At 40.3% G+C, this 18,785-nt stretch overlaps 3 protein-coding genes across 5 annotated transcripts in view; 2 read left to right on the top strand and 1 right to left on the bottom strand.

The window, feature by feature from the left end:
* fahd2a (fumarylacetoacetate hydrolase domain containing 2A) overlaps positions 1–1,029 on the bottom strand; it is a 9,894-nt gene extending 8,865 nt beyond the window's left edge. For 2 of the 3 annotated variants that reach the window (XM_040155539.1, XM_040155541.1), the window contains exon 1: positions 804–947. The gene's annotated coding sequence lies outside the window, so the exon portion shown is untranslated. The other variant, XM_040155540.1, reaches the window with a different exon arrangement.
* Positions 1,030–1,480: 451 nt separating this feature from the next.
* On the top strand, positions 1,481–11,149 carry zgc:152830 (uncharacterized protein LOC767682 homolog). Its single transcript, XM_040156294.1, has 16 exons — positions 1,481–2,287; positions 3,090–3,131; positions 3,237–3,327; positions 4,341–4,489; positions 4,952–5,060; positions 5,647–5,774; positions 5,870–5,969; positions 6,182–6,257; positions 6,382–6,467; positions 7,361–7,465; positions 7,875–7,950; positions 8,073–8,191; positions 8,865–8,948; positions 9,084–9,141; positions 10,307–10,488; positions 10,608–11,149. The coding sequence occupies exons 1-16, from the start codon at positions 2,088–2,090 to the stop codon at positions 10,743–10,745; spliced, it is 1,743 nt and encodes a 580-aa protein (XP_040012228.1). The 5' UTR covers positions 1,481–2,087; the 3' UTR covers positions 10,746–11,149.
* A 2,240-nt stretch (positions 11,150–13,389) lies between these two features.
* Positions 13,390–17,997, top strand: pcna (proliferating cell nuclear antigen). The gene is made up of 6 exons (XM_040156402.1): positions 13,390–13,830; positions 15,639–15,736; positions 15,842–15,909; positions 16,005–16,199; positions 17,196–17,319; positions 17,425–17,997. Exons 1-6 carry the CDS (start codon positions 13,610–13,612, stop codon positions 17,499–17,501), a joined length of 783 nt encoding a protein of 260 aa, XP_040012336.1. The 5' UTR covers positions 13,390–13,609; the 3' UTR covers positions 17,502–17,997.
* Positions 17,998–18,785: the final 788 nt, after the last annotated feature.

Here is an 18,785-nt window from a genome sequence, read left to right as displayed (position 1 = left end):
CTTGAACATCTTTGAAATTCAGGTCTGCTTAGCTTGTTGTCATACCCAAGAAGACTCGAGGCTGTGATCACTGTCATAGGTGCCTCAACTAAGTAAAAGGGTCTGAATATTTATGTCAGTTTGACATTTCAGATTTTCTTTTGTAATAACTTTGCAAAAAATTGGCTTTATGGGGTACTGAGTGTAGACCAATGGGGCAAAACTTATTTGCTGAAGTGTGATAATGTAGAATGTAAATCTGAGCTGTTATTTTGCACAGTAGAATACCTACCTTTTTTTATTTAAGCTCTTTCTCCTTTGTTTTATTTGCACATTTTATCCATAATGTGGCTGACACATAACAAAAAGTGAAGAAGTCTGAATGCACTCTTATGCCATGCATGCCTGCATTTCATTGGACAGGGGCAGCTGAAAACTTGCCTTTAAAAAAAGATATATATTGGAAACATAAATCTGGAATGTTCCTATTTTTTTTAAAAATCGCTTTTTTTCTCTCTTTTTTTCTTTTCAAATTTCTGAAATTTCCCAGGCTTACGTGAGCTGTCTGTGACTGTCTGAGGGGGAAACTCTTAAACTCACAAGACTGGTGAGAACAAAATGGTCAGACTGTGAACGGTTTAGTTTCGCAAACTAGCTTGTTGAGAAGCAGCTGCCAAAATAAACCAAGTACCCATTGTGTCAGCAGGTCTGCCACACATTGCACAATTATAATAGCCTGCTGTCATTTGATAATAGAGCTGTAAATCACCAGCTCGATAAGAAAAGCATGACCGCAGCTGCAGTAGCCGGTAACCTCTACCTACCTGCAGCTCCAGCTGTAGCTTTGGAAAATGGGTCTTATCGTGGATCAAATGTCCTTCCACGAATAATGTGACACCCTAACCTACTACTGAAAAACCATGACGGCTCCCCTTCCTTTCTTGAACTTTGCACTGTCGCTGGTTAATACTCACCTCTCTGCTTCTGAACAATAAACGCTACTCTTAACTGCTTCCGGTTTGTGTTTGTAGTCCATGAGGTTAGACCTGCAAGAAACGAGACAAGTTACTGGACCGACACTAATGGCAAAGTGAATTTTATATTATATTCAACAATAATTAATATATTGCAAATATATTCCGCTTATTGCTGCTTCGTACGTTTTTGAATCGGCTTAAGAAACTACAATTCCCGAGAGCGTCCTCAAAGGTGCCTTAACATGCAGTGGGAATGTAGCAACTTCAATGACCTAACCTGTCGTGAGTATGTGCTAAACCTTTAGTTGATCAAGACATCAATCAGATGGTGGTGCAAGAAGTAGTTAAAGTACCAATACAAAAATGTAAAAAAAAAAAAATGCTCCAGTACAAGTAAAAGTTCTGCTTTCAAAAATGTTCTCATTCAAAAGTAAAGGTATTATTAGCAAAATGTATTTAAAGTACAGAAGTACTTGGCCCCTGTGACTGATAAATTCTCGTATTTTACATCATTAAATTACTAATGCATCTGTGCTTATTGTTGTAGCTGATCCAGGTGCAGCTAGTTTTCACTAGTTTATATACAGTTTGTTAGTTTGGGTCGGTGGTTCCCAGCGTAGGGGTTGAGCCTCTCCAAAAGGGTCACACGATAAATCGCAGGGGCTGTGAGACGTTTAGTGGGAGGTGAAAGAAGAAAACCTGAAGTGGTGCATGCATATTTTCTGTTTATATGTCTGTTTTATTTTCTTCCTCTAATCTTTGATTTTTGTTAAATGTGGGATCATTTCCCCCCCTTTGGGTGTCAAACTCTTATTTAAATTGAACCATCTGAGAGGTGTAGAGGTGAAAATGGCTCTTGGGTAGAACAACTAACAATTCAGACATCTGAAACACCAAGCACCAAGCCCTGTATGTTTTCTAATGTACAATCTTAATTTGAAAAGTAACTAGTTGTTAGATAAATGTAGTGGGGTAAAAAGTCCTTCTAAAATAGAGAGTAGAGATATAAAAGAGTATACTTTGGTACAGTGCTTGAGTAAATCTACTTTGTTACTTTACACCACTGCTCATTTGACGTTAATTGAGACAAAAGGCCCTCAAATCAGACTAAAGTAGCGTTTTACGGCCTGGATGGTCGTAATTAAGAGCCAGGAGAAGGCCGCGAAGGCAGCACGAGTGCAACTTGACGGATCATGTGATCAACCGCGAAGGGTTGCAAGGAAGGGGTCCGTTGCCACCGGCTGTCAGCGCTCTCTTTCACCCCGAAGGCTCAAGCGGAGGAGGAAGACGACGACGACAACAACAGCAGCAGCAGCAGCAATGTGCACCAGGTGAGATCTGAACGGCGGTTTGTACTTTTACACGCCCGGTCCTCGTATCGGCGCATCGGCTTCCTTGCGCGCAGCTTTAGGGACATGAGATGTGGATAGATGTGGATGTGAGAGAACAGCCGCGGGGACTCAAGAGAGGGTCGATTTGTTTTATACAATTTCCCCGCACAGCTGTACAATGTAGTGTTTTCTTCCGCTGGTTTAATTTAGTCATTTCATATTTTTTTTTCTTTTTTTTTCCTCATTCACAGCTCAAGGTGGAAAAATCTGATCCTCTCCTATTGAAATAGAGGTGGATTAGGTTTCCGCTCAAAGGGCCCACGCAGTCATTTTTCGCTTAGGTTTCGCTATAAATATCACTGCCCTTCCCTTTATTCTCAGTTAGTGTCACATGACACCAGAATTGTCTGATGAGTGCAAGAATCTCGTTTTACAAATCGGACTAGTTAACAGATTTTGTCACCTCCACCCTACTCTTAAAATGGCCACATAATTCGCCCTTTGGGCTTCTGCACACAACTTTATCATCTACTGCAAACCGAGGCGATTTCCCCCTGTGAAGTGCACCCCCAGTCTTGATTTTGCTGCAGTGACTCTTTTTAGCTGCCGATATTAAAGCAGATGTCAAAGGTCTCGAAGGCTTCCACACTTAACCCACTGTGTTATCATTAGCCAGCATTATGAAAACTGATGTCAAGGTCCAAGCATCATCCTATCTGAAGTAGCTTATCTGCGTTGGGCCATGCTGACAGTGCATGTGCAAGAGAAAATAACTCTGCGATTTCCTTGTGTGTCTCTCCAGCGTCCAGCCTGTTGAATGGACCACCGACCTCAAGAACCAGAAGTGAGTACTGGGGGGGAAATGCCGCGTTGCCCTCTAAGCTGCGAGAGTGTTTGTGCATCTTTTAGCGGACAGTTGTGTTTGATGATGGTATCGTCTTCTTTCTAGTTTTGATGGCATCGTCCTAGTGACCCAGAGCCATGACACGTTGCCCTCCGAGCTCGAGTGTCTGAAAGCTCCTCTGGAGGCCTACGGCTCTGTAAGTGTCTTGTGTGTTCCTCTACCACCTGCAGCCAGTCAGCTTCAAAAACCTAAAAACTTTTATTTTCTCGCCTGGTCTTTCCTCATATCTTTTTATACCCAGACAAAATTGACATGCACTCACACACCAAACGCAGATTGTTGCTAGTAATGGGGCCATCAACAATAACACAATATGTTCTCATGTAGGGCAGAAAAACTTAAAAGATCCAGTATCAACTGTTAAAACCCTGAGATTAATCTTTGCATCTGTGCCTATTCTCAGTGAAAATGTGTGCATTTGCTTCAATTGTTATATGCGGACTGTAGTTACTTGTTTTAAACGTTTAAGTTAGGAATACACAGTGTAAAATATCCACATTGTGGAAATAAAGTTATTAAAACTCACACAATAGGGTTATTTTCAATCAAAAGGCAGTGCATAAAATAACTGCTGTTTTGTGGGATGCAAAAGAAATTTAAGTTGGTAAAATATATATTCTGAGAATTGCTTTTATATTCATGCAATGTGGATATTAATCAGATGTGACTCTATCTTCAAAAATGATAGAGAATTGAATTGAGTCAGGACTTTCCGAATCAAAATTGAACTGAATCGCCAGATTAGCGCCAATATTCAACCCTCTGTGAACTCGGGTTAGATTCAGATTCCCCACCTATCCGCTAAATCATCAGTCACTGAAAAGAAGAAAAAACAGTTCCTCTGCTGGGCAATCTCACCTGCTCAGGTCTCAGTTGGTCGTGTACGGTACAACCAGTGATAACAGATCACAAACAAACACTGCTTCGATTAAAGGGATCGTAAGCCATAAAGGTTGGAGACCGCCGCCGTAAAGGATCTGACACCACCAGCCTTCTACTACTACCGTCAACAAAGATTGACAGTGAAGACGAGATGGTTAGGTGTTTATTCTCTCTAGCATTGTTTCGCTTCCAAATCTCAGAACAAGAGGTAGTATGACGTGTTCTCTGGTGACGGTGTTTTCCTGTGTGGTTTTACTTTACATCCAGGTGGACAGCAGTCTGGGGGAGGAGGTGGTGGTCCTTAAGGTCCCTGGTTTCCCTGGTAACCGCCTGGTGTTTGCCTCCACCGGCCCCGTAAACCGCGACTATGATGATGTCAGGCGCTTCAGTGATGCAGCAGAAAAAGGCATCAAACGGTCAGTTGATGGCAGCTGACGCCCCCACCCCCAACCCTTAGTGTCTCAAATTGCTGGTTAACCTCTGAGGGTACATCTCGGTTCCCGCAGTGGCATCCACGTTTTTTCTCGCCTGCGTCTTTTCCTTGCATCCCAAGAAAGATGCGAGGAGGGGGAAACGAGGCAATATGTGTTTAGAGAACACTGAATCTATTTATCTGTCCATTCGGTTTGAAATCAGTCCAATCAATAACAGATATCTAATAAAAGTGTGTGTCTGACCGTTAAGACTTCTGTGAAGGATGGTCTCGTAGCTCCTCGTTCATGGCTCCTCAGAGATCCCTCCTCTGCTCCTAGATCCTAGCTTCTCAGAGCAGAAATAAGATCTTTCAAATCCCAATTCCCTTATTTGATGTACCCCATTTTTTTTTTTTTTTTGTTTGTTGTTTTTTTGCTGTCTTACTCATCTGCTTGTCCTTCCAGGGCCTTGAAAGCAGGCATGCAGCGCCCCCTGCTGGTATGCCCTCCACACAAGGACTATAAGAACGGCACCTTGGTGGCTGCGCTCGGGGCCCTTCATGCTCTCTACATGGTGAGAAAAAGCTAAACAGCTCCTTTTCATCCAGAGCTTACATAGATATCCCAGCCTCTGCTGCTTCACCTTTGACCATTTTTGGAAAAAAACAAATCTCTCTCTCTCTCTTGTGAATCCCTCAACTAAATGGAAGTGCCATACTAAATTGCTGGACTACTCCTTTAAGTACAGGTGTGGCTGCATTGGGATCCACTCACCACAGAGGTTTTAGGAGGTGGTTGGGGATGCATTTAGCAAGATTTGTAGAACCGTGGGAATGCAGTTTATATATGACAGCACTGAAAGAAAAACACAGTCAGGTGGAAGAGATTTGCTATGTCCAACATCTTGGACAAAGTTTCCTTCAAGGTCAACACTGCAACAATCATAGCTCCATGAAAGTTAAATCTGATCATAAGTGTGAACTGTAATCCATTTTAACTAAAACTAAACACAACCTTTGTGTCTAGATGCAAGATACTTGCTCTAAACGGGGCCATTTTCTCACAAACGTTAAACAAACAACAACAAAAAAGTCTGCATCTGGTGCAATGCACTCACTTTCTATTTCTATATTCTTTCTATATTCTTCTTCTCCAAAAAGCCCCTTGAAGTGAGGGAGGCGAATGTGAAACCCACTGACTACAAGGTGTGTGTTCTGGGGCTGTGGGCTGCACAGGAGGCTCAGGGAAAGAGGCTGGTGGAGCTAACTGATGCTCTGGAGAGCGGGAGGTGAGTGGAATACTTCATCTCCTTCCCTGCTGCGATTTTAGCGTATCGTGTTCGTCTTCGCTCGCTCACCAGCTGTCCTGCTTCCCACTCCTCAGACTGGCATGTCGTGACATTGGCGGCTCCGACCCCGAGCGCATGGCTGCTCCTCGTGTGGCTGATTACGTCCAGGATCTCTTCAAGGACAGCCCCGTGCAGGTAGTAAGAAATATTATATGATGTGCGCTAACAGCATCACATGATACTCTGCATTTTATTGTGAGGAGAAAGTCAACAGTCATCTATTATTCCTCCTAAGAATCGGGAATATGTGTCGACATAATTTCAGTCACCGCCCTGAACAATTTTGCGGGTGTTTGGTTCTTCGGTGACACTTTTTAAGAACGTGTCTGTCTTTATTCGCCTCCTAGGTGGAAGTGGTGAGCAACCTGAAGGTTCTGGAGAAAGAGTATCCCTGTTTGGCTGCAGTCAACCGCTGTGCCAACAGTAACAAATCATATTTCTATCACACATTAACATGGCTCTGGACACAGATTTTCAGAACTGTTAAATGTTTTGTTTTTTTTGAAAAGATGTGTGCATACGTTTTTATAGTTTCCTCGTCATACAGGTGTGCCTCGTCACCAGGCCAGAGTTATCAAGCTGCAGTACTGTGGAGAGGGACCGATCCAGAAGACACTCATGTTGGTGGGAAAGGTGAGAGGGAACCGTCGGACTTCTGTTCGTGAGCCGCTAAAACACTGAAGGAAAGCTTGACCCCAACATAAATATTAAGCCGTGCGCCCACCGAAGTGTCCTTTTTAAAACCTGAGAACATTTCAGAACAAAACCGCCATCTTACTGACCAAACACCACCAGATACTCTGTCACAAAGCTACAGTGCAAGTGTTTTGTAGCAATTAAACAGTGACTTTAGGACCTGTGGCATATCTGTTAGGTTGAAAACACTAAAACTAAGTTGCACAAGCTACATAGTATTAAATGTGTTTTTTGGAGCTTTAGTTGATGCCTTTTTCAATCTATCGTTTGGTGAAAGGCTGGGATGGAACGGTGGCAGTAAACTTGCTGCATGTTTTTTGATTGATTTTGAAGTTTGAATTGTTATCAGAGTGAATAAACATTGACTGAATATTCAACAAATAATAACCTACAGAATTTTCATTTTTAAATTTCAGTCTCGTGCCAGAATTTAATAATTGTATTAGTAATTTCTTCAGCACAAATTTCAAACATTTACTGGTTCCAGCTTCTTTAATTGTAAAAAATTGTACACTTTTCTTTGTAATACATGACAGTACATTGAATATCTTTGGGTTTTCGTCTGTTGATAGGACAAACAAGAATTTTGATGGAGACACTTTAGGATGAGGAAAATTATAAAGAGCATGTTTCACTATTTTCTGATATTCTGTAGACAAAACAATTAATCCTTGAATCAAGAAACTAGTCTGCAGATAATTAATTAGTTGCAGCCCTTTTTTTTACGCTAATCAGGGAGAAATTTAAGGAAGTAAAAATAATCATGGACCATATCGAAGTGTGGCTGACTGCTTAATAAATAGAGGTTGATTTTTCGGTGGTGTTTCCAGGGCATCACCTACGACACTGGAGGAGCTGACATCAAGGCTGGTGGAGTCATGGCTGGGATGCACAGGGACAAGTGTGGAGCTGCTGCCGTTGCCGGCTTCTTCCAGGTGAATGACCTCCCTCTGCATCTGAATAACAAACCCTCGGGGAGCTATTACTGGGCAGAGAGAGAAACTGATCTCTTGCTTTGGCTTGGTGACTTCAAAATAAAAATCTGCACTGCGGGACTTAGTTGGGAATCAACTCTGGGTGGCTCAGACCTGGATGTTGCTGAGTCACAGTGACCAAGGAACATATTAGATCCAACAACAATGAGATTTTTCTTCAAGCAAGCCCGCGTGTGGGGAAAATTTAAGTGATAATGTTCAGTTCCAGATGATCTTCCAGTTCTGTTCAGCCTTAATGCAGCGTCCCTTGGTCAAAGCTCATATATACTCAGCGTTATGTTCACAGAACATCTTAGTAAGAGATAGAAATCATGGAGACTTGAGCTTGCTCTCCCCTCTTGCTATCTAGATTGTAGCCAAGCTGAAGCCAAAACATCTGAAGGTCGTTGGCTCGATGGCCATGGTGAGGAACAGCGTGGGTGCAGGTCAGTTTAATCCGCTTTCTGTCATCATCTGTCGTATGTTCCAGCTTTCACTTCTCTCAGTGAGATCTGTATTATAGCTCTCTCGCCCTCTCAGGTGACTGAGTATGTGTGTATTTTCTCAGACTGCTATGTGGCCGATGAACTGGTGGTTTCCCGTGCGGGTCGTAGAGTGAGAGTGGGAAACACCGATGCTGAGGGACGAATGGTGATGGTCGACCTGCTCTGTGAGATGAAGGAGAAGGTCAGAACATCTCATCATAATTACCTCTTAACTCATTCCTACATTCTAACCCCCTTTCTGCACTAATAATCCTCCTCTTTTTCGTAACAATATTTTTATCATGCCTTTCAACACAAGCACAGACAGCCCCAACAATATCCACAATACACAGTGGCCACAAGAGCTAAACATCTGACTTAGATCCATGATATATGACGTACATAGCACATGACATACTCAAACAGATAATTGCGCATGAACAAATATGATAAATAATAATTAATAATAGTATAAGTAAAGTAAACAAAAAAATAAGTGTCCCTCCCAAAAATGTCATTTTGCCAATTTTCATTATTGCAATAGATCATTCATTTAAATACAACATTGTAAGTCTTTTACCGGTATATTTAAAGAAGGATGTCAAAGTCTTGTCAAAAGTCATCCATTTCACATTTAAGTTGCTGTGACATTATAAACGCATTTTTGTCAAACTCGGATTCATGCTGGAAATCTCCTTCACAAATTACCGTATTTGTGCCAATGTTCTTTCACCTATCGTAAGACTTTGTAGATATTCTGAACTCATGTTACTAGCAAGGTTAAATTCATCATACCACTGACCCGAGAACTGATTTCTTTCCTTTACCGGGGAGACATCCCCTTCTCTGGTTGATCATGTCATCTGTTTCTGCAGGCAGTACGTGAGACTTCTCCTCAGCTGTTCACTATTGCGACCCTGACTGGTCACGCCATCAGAGCCATGGGACCCAACTACTCTGTGAGTACTGTTCAAACAAATACAGGAACGCGATTTACTGAGAAACGGGGATATTAAAACATTAGAAATGAAAATAATCCACCTCTGTAGAAATCATTGTTAGCACGGAGTTCAGTTTTAAGTTTCTCGTTGCAGATCATCATGGATAATGGACCGGCCCATCGCAGCGGGAATGCTGCTCAGTGGCAGAAAGGTGAGAAAGCGATGCAGATAAATTTGAGTGTGAAAGTTCGTATATGACCTTATTTGAAGCTAAACTAAATATTCTTAAATCTTAAAATAGGTATTTCCAGAGCTTTCAACCACATCTGAAGCTCATTATCAGCCAGTGGAGTTGTTTCAGTTGTTAGTTGTTTGTTTTTAAAACAACTGAGCCAACTCCATCTATTTATGAAGACTTTGAGATGTGGTTGAAAGCTCTGGAAGAACCTAGTGAGGAGTCCTGAAATTAAGATTATTATGTCAAACTATACGGATAAAGCCACAGAGCAAAATGTGACTTGATGCAAACACCTGTCTGAGCTAAAACAAATAATCCATTAATCGATTCGTTGATTGTCAGCAAATTTATTTAGATTAGTATTTGTATTAATGACAGAGTGATAAATTCAAACATTTGTTACTTCTTCCCGAATGTTAAGAGTTGCAAGCTGATGTCTTTAATCTCATTATGAACTGAATGTGTTTTGGATTGTGTTGGTCAAACCAAACAATTTTAAGATAAATTTGGTAATTTAGTATCCTGATTTATTCATTGTTATAAATCTCATGACACTTGACTTTTTAGAGTATAATTAATTAGTAATTATTAGCTGATAATAAAAAAACAAACACTCTTTGCCACACTGATCTCTACAGGCGATACTAGTGATGTTGTGCTCAAAGCAGACTACTTGTCACAGTATCGACCTTTCAAAGCAGAAGTATGTATTGGTGCCTCAGCAAAAGAAAAAGAAAAAAAAATCATGCGACCAAAACAAACACGACCTCTTTATGTCACACTCAGCTAGAGAGCTATCGCTGCACTTTTGTTGAATGCAGGATGTGCTTTTGAACCTACCTCCATGTTTAGAGACAGAGCTCTAGACTCTATTAAAGCTGGTTAGTTTTTATAATATAACTACTATTGAACAAAATATTAATAATGACAGCAGTGAGACCACTCTTACTTACTACTGTTTCATGATCTCGAATTTAATCCCTCCTTACAAATGCAACACCATGGCTTGCCCAGCAGATGCCACCATTGTGAATGTATCAAATGCTACACCGAGTCACTCCCAGCACAATTTGCTTCATAGTAAGATTTATTTTCCCCATCACTGACTAACACCTGGTCTTCGTCGACCTTCGTGCAGCTGGAGAGGTGTTGGGCGACGTGTTCGAGGTGTCCAGCATCAGACGAGAGGACTACGAGTTCCACAAGGGCAAGTCTGAGTACGAGGATATTCTGCAGAGCAACAATCTGCCATCCACAGCTACACCTCGAGGACATCAGGCCCCTGCAGCTTTCCTCATCATGGCCTCAGGGCTCGACAAGGTGCTCACACATTGTCAGAATACGTTTTTATTTATTTATCTGTAAATATCAAATATAATACAGAGGAAGGGCAGTGATTAACTTGTATTATTACGTTCATTCCTGAATTTCCAACGCAGCATGGTGTGGACTCGAACACACCTCTGCCGTACTCCCACATTGATATCGCCGGATCCAGTGGTCCTTTCCCCGGTGTCCCAACGGGAGCCCCCATCCTCGCCATGGCAACCAACTACATCCTGTCTAACGTTCTCTAAACGGAGATCCCAAGTATATAGGACTACAGTCTCTGCACTCAATCCCAACACAAATTTGTAACCGTCCAAGTATGAACGTAATTCCTGCCACCAATTGTAATGCAAATGTGCAATTTTTTTAAGTCTGACTTTACCTAATACCTTGCTTTTTCTGAAAGAATGTTCTGTATTTTCTAAGATCTTGTGACATACGTCCTATCTGCACCAAGTGTCAATCGACCCTGTTCTTAGGTGGCCTGAATCCAAATATACTCAGGGGTTTAATGGCAGTATAAAAATATCATCCTTTTTTATGTGCGTCTGTATGTGTGAGACAAACGGCAGACATGGTTGTATGATTAATGACGCTGTAAGCCAGTCTAACCAAGAACTTCTCACGGACCAATAAAACAAATCAGAGCTAATTGTGTTCTTTCCATATAACTTCATTTTTACACAGGCTCACATACTGTATTATTACCCATATTTGTTACAGGGAAGCAGAGATGTTTTTAAATCTTTTGGATCAAGTCGCAAGTTGACAGGGAAGAGACGAACCATAATGGCAAAAACTGGTATAGTGGTACTAAAAAAAATTTACATTTTAAGATTAATTTTTATGACAATTGTAGTAAAAAGTTGAAAGCTTTCGTGAAATTTTAAGATCCATTAAAAAGGACCTTATCTAGTTATGTAAAATTTTTACGTACTTGTACTTTGAAAATTTCCACTTAATGCCACTTTATACTTCTACTCCACTTCATTTCAGTTTGAAATATTGTACTTTTCACTCCTCTATATTTATCCGACAGCTATAATCACTAATTACCTTGCAGATTAAGAGCTGTCATAGAAAAGATTTTTCAACATGATCATTTTATAAAATATAATGCATTTATCCAGAATAAACTAGCCAAAATCCTATCACGTAGTGGGAAATAGCTCAACCTTGACCAGCTATAGAGAGAGTTTCTAAAGAGATGATTTCATGATACTTGATGCAAACAGGCAGCAGGGGCCCAACAACTTTGCCTCAGGGCACCCAAAGAGGTTAATCTGGCAGTGCTTCCAACACTGCCTTTAAGACATGATTGCCGATTATGGTCAGTGTTATCTTGGATCAGTATGGTAGCTCATTTAAAAAATAATTTTTGTCTGTTATTTCCTTATAATTTCTTGTTTTTTGGAATGAACCATGTAGTTTGCTTGTAATTACAGGAAAAATAGAGATAAATCTGTTTGTAGACACATTTCACATTTTGCATGTTTAGCTCACCTGCTGTCCTATGAATTCAAGTCTCAAGGTTGTGGTAGCTTAGCATTGAGAAATAACTGGAGGTATACCGAACTAATCACTCTCCATTTTATGTATAATTAGTGCCGAATAATTTGATTCTTTCTGGGAAACTTTGTAGATTATTTGCAAATAAATTTTAATTCACCTGTAAAATAAAGCTTAAATTGTTATTTTAATATAGCCCATTACAACAATGGGCTATATTGGTCGATATACTTTGTTCCTTAAGAGCTATCAAAACACATCAAGGTATCTGCAGGTCTTGACAAGTCTTAAAAACATTGAATTCAGTTTAAAATTTATTAAAATTTTAAATTTCATTCACAAAGTTATTGAACTTTTTTTTTTCTTGCTGTAGAAAGCACCATTAGTTATAAGTTCTGGCTGTTGGGAGACAGTAGCTAGGAAAGCTCATCAACTTATAATGACTCAAAGTGTCGACTTTAGCAAAGACTTAAATTAACAAATGAATTATTTATTTTTGAATTAGTTAATCCATCCACCAATTTTCTGTCTCTTATGTGGGTCCAGGTATGGACGGACTATGGGATAAAGGGCCCTTGGGCATAGACAAGTAGAAGGCCCACCACCCTCCTATAAATGTCCCCCAGAGACACTAAACTTGTGGTTGTTTTGTGTCTCTTTTGGATAGTTTTGCATGTCTTTGTAGACTTACAACTGAGCCCTGTGACTTTCAAACAAGAACTATTAGCAGTCACTTCATACAAAGGCTCTGTGCCCCATGGCTCCAGATCATGTTAATTGATTATATACAGCTGGCAGCACAATATAGTTCAACAGCATCACAAAATGCAGCCTCGGAAATGATCATACAGCTGAATCAACACCTCTCTAAAACAATTTAAATAAAAACTAAACATTTTAACCTTCTTGAAGGTTGGATTTATTGTAGGACTGTTGTTAGGCTGCATTTGTTTTAACAAGGTGTACCTAATAAACTGCAAACTGAGTATATATTACTGTGTATATTAGTAGGAGGTGTTGTTATACACACCATATATTATACAAATGTCAATAATTCATTTACTTAATAAATCATTGTGGGCCTTATTGACAGTATTAAATGTATTAAATTGTATACTATGGGGTATTAAAACGGTCTATAAAAGTCTTAAATTTAATTTGGTGAACAATGTAGAAACCCTGCATATGCAGGTATTCATGGCCTTTAAAAAAAAAAAGACATATTTTGGTGAAATTGAGGCATCCAAACTGTCCACAGTTAGCACAAATGTCCTCTCCAACATGGCCGAAATCAGTGTCCATTCGTTTTAGCGGTCGGGAGGTGGGAACAAGGAGGCGGAAATGACGCAATTACGTCGAATCATTAAAAACTAACGTTAGCGCGCGCTTGCAGCTCAAACCTTGCCTCTGCCGTGACAGTGTTGTGTGCATACGGCACCTCTGCCAGCTAACAACACACAAAGACTGAACTTTTGGAGGACTCCCTCTCTCAGACATACACACTCGGAGATAACTTCAAACGGTAGCCTCCATTTTTTACGGAGTAACAAAAAAAAAAAATTTCTTTTAAAATCTACGCAGACGAAAAACCTCCACAGCAACCATGTTTGAGGCTCGCTTGGTCCAGGGCTCCATCCTGAAGAAGGTGCTGGAGGCTCTGAAGGATCTGATCACAGAAGCCTGCTGGGATGTCAGCTCGTCCGGCATCTCCCTGCAGAGCATGGACTCCTCTCACGTCTCCCTGGTCCAGCTCACCCTGCGGCACGACGGCTTCGACTCGTACCGCTGCGACAGAAACCTCGCCATGGGAGTCAACCTCAGCAGGTGGAGCAAACATTACCTACAAGCCTTTTAGCCAGAAAACACCTCGTGTTCTTTGACACCGGTCTGTCGCGTTTTTAGGCTGTACGCTCGAGGAGAGACAAAGCATTCGCTGACTAATAGCTAGTTTGACAGGTCGAGTTGCCAAAGTTTGAGCGCTGCTAAAATCGATATAAAAATACACAAGGTTTGGTTTGTGTGACCGTTTTTTATGTCTAATGCAAACCGCTACCGTTACACACGGTCAAACGGTTACTTCAGTGTATTTTGTTAGCATAAATGAGTGGTCTGTGTCTAATATCTGAAGCTTACAAAAGAAGGAGGCCATCTTGGTGGACTTGCCAGGGCATCTCTCTTTTAGCGCACTCAGCGCTCATCGGTTAACTCTTTACTGTCAGCATTCAAACAGATCGATTTACACGTATCATTTACCGGTAGATCGATTGATTCAACGTGCGGCTTTTGTCTCGTGTTGAAATTACATTTTGGCGCAGTCTCGGGGAGAGTTGGGCTATATTGTGGTTACGTAGCGACGTCATTTGAGCGCCAAATTCTGTGCAGGGAGGGTTGGCGGGAATTGTTCTTTAACCCGGGAACTTCCACTTCCGCCTGTGCCTCACTGCCTTCTGTGTAACACCACACCGGTTCGCTGCATGGATCTTTTTGCTATAGCATTTTGACGTCCATGAGATGTTTTGTGGATTTTTATGTGTCAAAACAAATGTGCTACCAGAGTTGGAGCGATTAAACGATTAGTTCATCGATTAAAAAAAATAATCTGCAACCATTTGGATAATTGGTTAGTCGGTTCAGGCATTTTTAAAAATTTTTAATGCATTGCAGAATATTCCGATTCCAACGTCCCAAATGACAACATATCTTTGTAAACTAGGGCTGCAACTAACAAAAAATTAATTATGGCCTAATCTGCCAATTATTTTATTGATTAATCGTTTTGCTTAAAAAATAGTGAAAAATACCTGTTATGACTTCCCACAGACCCCGGTGATATTTGCGAAGGTGGAACCATCCAATTTTGGGTATTTTTGCTTCAAAGATTACTCAAAACGATTATTCGTCTATCAACATAGTTCCCTATTATTAATCTGTTGTAAACTAAATAGTTTTGCATACTTGGAACTATGGGCAAGCAAAACAAGGCACTTGAAGATACCATATTTGACTAAATCAATGGATTCATTAAAAAGGTAATCAACAGATTAATCAAGAATGAAAATCGACCCTACTTATTTTCCCTTTTTTGGGGAATACTTTGCTTAAACACAAAAGTATGTAAACTTAATGGTATGTTCACAAAACTTAGTTTACATGGTTTTTTTTTTAAGGTATTTCTCAAGCAAAAAATCCAACAATGATTTATTTTTACGATCGATCATTTACTTTATAAAATGTCAGGAAAAAATTGAAGAATGCCAAACACAAGTTTCAAGTTTCCAACAGTCCAAACACCAGCATATAAAATTTTTAACTGTTTAAACAAGAAAAGTAGCACATACTGGCCATTTGAGAAGCTAGAATTTGAATATTTGGCATCTTTTTCTTCATAAAATGCCTATACAATTAATCAATTCTCAAAATTGTCTGTTAATTTTTTTTGTTTGGGCTAATCCTTTTAGCGCATACTTAAGTGTATTTCTGGTATTCCGATTGCAATTCTAAATGACAACGTTTACTTGATTTGTAAATTGGAAGTTTCATTTTTTGAGCATAATATTTACTTCCTTGAAAAGCATTTTCTCTCCCATATGGTTTGTAACCCACTATTGATTTTTTTTTTTTTTTCCGTCCAGTATGTCAAAAATCCTGAAGTGTGCAGGAAATGAGGACATCATCACCCTCAGAGCAGAAGACAATGCAGACATACTCGCCCTCGTGTTTGAGACGCTCAGTAAGTAACGTTTCAGCAGCATGACGTCAACTTGACAGATCTCTTATAGCTATGTTTCTTCAGCATTAATGTCGTACTTATCACTCGTCTTTTCACTGTTCACAGACCAGGAGAAAGTCTCAGATTATGAGATGAAATTGATGGACCTGGATGTGGAGCAGCTGGGTATTCCAGTAAGTAATCTGTTGCCTGTCCTTGTCCTTTTGTGTCCAACGTGCTTTTCATGCACACTGTTCCTGACCTTTCCCTTGACCGTCTGTCCCTCCAGGAGCAGGAGTACAGCTGCGTTGTGAAGATGCCCTCCGGGGAGTTCGCCCGTATCTGCCGCGACCTGTCCCAGATCGGCGACGCTGTCATGATCTCCTGCGCCAAGGACGGTGTCAAGTTCTCCGCCTCAGGAGAGCTGGGCACAGGAAACATCAAGCTGTCGCAGACCAGCAACGTAGACAAAGAGGACGAGGCGGTGAGTTAAAATCAGAGCAATGTGCACATAACATTTAGTCAGTCCACAATAGAACCTGACTCAAATTAGCGGGCAAATAATCTTGGCTAATACTAGCTTATCACAATGACATTTATGTGTTATCTGACAAGTAACAATAAACTGTAGTATAGATATGGCAGGTTTGTTTGAGGTCACTTAGAGACAGTGTTGTTATGACAGTATGACCATCTGAGAGCACTCAACATGTTTTTCAGATGTAAACATTTATTCCTCAGCAGTACATGTCACAAATATTCATTAGCCAAATTTTAAGGGATCCTAATAAAAAAAAATTTGTTTATGTATATAAAAAGAATGTAAGCCAATATAATGTCAAATACTGACACCTGTATGTACCTCAAATCCAGTATTGGCCAGAATCTAGTCCAGTGATTCAATCAGCTCTAGTTTTTTAAAACTTAGCAATGACTTAGGCCATTTTTATCTAGTAAAAGTACAATCCACTGGCTGCTTCTAGCTTCACAGATGCTGATGGTTCTTAACATACTCTACTTTGTGTCATTGATTGAACATGAAAGGATTTTTGGCTATGGATTCAATTATGTCCACTTAGGTTCTGCAAATTCCAATTGCCAGTGCCAAAAAAAAATAATTATTCAACATTATTTACTTCTGATTTAATTTTTGTTTTGTTTGTCCCCAGAACCAAGGATTAAGAGCGTTAGTTTAGAGCTGAAACAGTTTACTATTCAATTGACGGTAAATTAATCTGGAACTATCTTTGCTAATTGTTAAGGGCTTTTGACGACAATGCGAATAATTCATTAGTTCTAGTGTTAATAGCAATCTAAATTTGTTAGTTTCAACAGCTGGTAGTCAAGCACTACTCGAAAGTAAGATTACTTGATTCTTGGATAATGAAGCTAAATGTTATTTGCAGCCCTACTTTACTTTTACTGTTGATGATGGCACATGTTAAACTTTTGACCATTGCCCCTCACTTTCTGTTTTTAGGTCACTATTGAGATGAATGAACCCGTCCAGCTGATCTTTGCCCTCAACTACCTGAACTTCTTCACCAAGGCCACGCCGCTGTCCAAGACCGTCACCCTCAGCATGTCCGCTGACATCCCCCTCGGTGAGTCTTTCTGCCCTTTTCTTACAAGACTCCCTTCATTTGGATTTTCAACACGTTTACAGACGTTTTTGTGGCACTAACTTGACGTTTTTGTCATCCCTGCAGTGGTTGAGTACAAGATTGCTGACATGGGACACATTAAATACTACTTGGCACCGAAGATTGATGAAGAGGCTTCCTAAGTTGTTTCTAAAAGCCCAAAAAGGGAGAATAGAGAAAAGCAGGTGACTGGAACTTGTCCTGAGTGATTGAAGGGCTGAGGTGATCTCATGGTGATGGATGATCACTCTGTCTGATGTTTCTGGTCTCCTCCTGTCTAATGAGTTTCACCGCGGGAGGCATAGTGTCAGTATTTTACAAAAGGTCAGCTGATAGCCGTACGAATTATGCCAACTGTGTGATGTGATAAAGCTTCAGTGCTTTGACTCTGAAGAGGTGTTCAGAGCGGCTGGCTGTGCTCCAGACAGCTCTGGTGTAAATTCAGCACTTGTTCATTCCACCTTTGTGTCTCTCTCTATTTTTGCCCGTTTTGGGAAAGCAGATTTCACGTATCCCATTGCTTCTTGTAGATAACGCATTTGTAAATACTTTTTGTGGTTTCACACTGTCAAGTAAACCCCAAATGTTTTTGTATTCATTGACTCAGCCCCAAATAAATAATTCAAGTTGTTTCCAGTATCCATTTGTGTTTCTGACATTTGTGGACAAAAGCTGCATATGCAGTAATTTTAGTTGTACTCACACTGTGCCCACAGGTCTTCAAAGTGTTTCAGTACAGGTGAATGTTCACCCTGCTGGGGGAAGACGTCTTGCCCGTTGATCTTAATGTACAGAGAGCAATCCAAAACTGCCAGTATCTGCATGGAGAGATAGTTTTGTATCTTTTACGCCACTACTTACCTTGTCCTTGTCCTAGCGGTATTTATTGGCACTAGGATAACATCTGTGGATGTACTAAAACATATATAGATCCCGCATTTGGCCCTACTTATACCACTTGTTGACTGAAATGTATCAGTAATTTTTCGAAAACTCCCTTTAAAAAAAAAAAAAAAATTGCATGAAATCTAAGTCTTATCTGTAGATGCCTAAAATCTGCTTTATGGCTTTTTAGTCTTATCACATTGTAAATATGAAGGTGTTGTGGTCTCTGAGTCCATTAAACATCAGAAGAATTGAGCATAAAAAGCCAATTCCATAGGGCTTTTTCACAGTAGACATTTTGACTTGTCATGGTAAGAGAAGCACAGGTGTTACTAGTATTTCTTACATTCAGGGCTCTGTCCAAGTGAGCCATGACAGTTGTCAAGACCCTGAAACTGAAGCAGCTAAATGAAACGGCGAATTCATTTTATTATTTACACCTGTGTTTTTCTTACTGACATGAAGAGGGGCCATAATAATGAAGGCCAAAAGTGCTGGTTTTACTTAAAGGCAGTTTGAGTTTCTGTGTCCAGGTTTTGACT

The sequence above is a fragment of the Xiphias gladius genome, chromosome 19 (genome assembly GCF_016859285.1).
Source record: "Xiphias gladius isolate SHS-SW01 ecotype Sanya breed wild chromosome 19, ASM1685928v1, whole genome shotgun sequence".
NCBI lineage: Eukaryota > Metazoa > Chordata > Actinopteri > Istiophoriformes > Xiphiidae > Xiphias > Xiphias gladius.
Note: the sequence above shows the minus strand (reverse complement) of the source record. Positions and strands in the feature narration are given on the sequence as shown.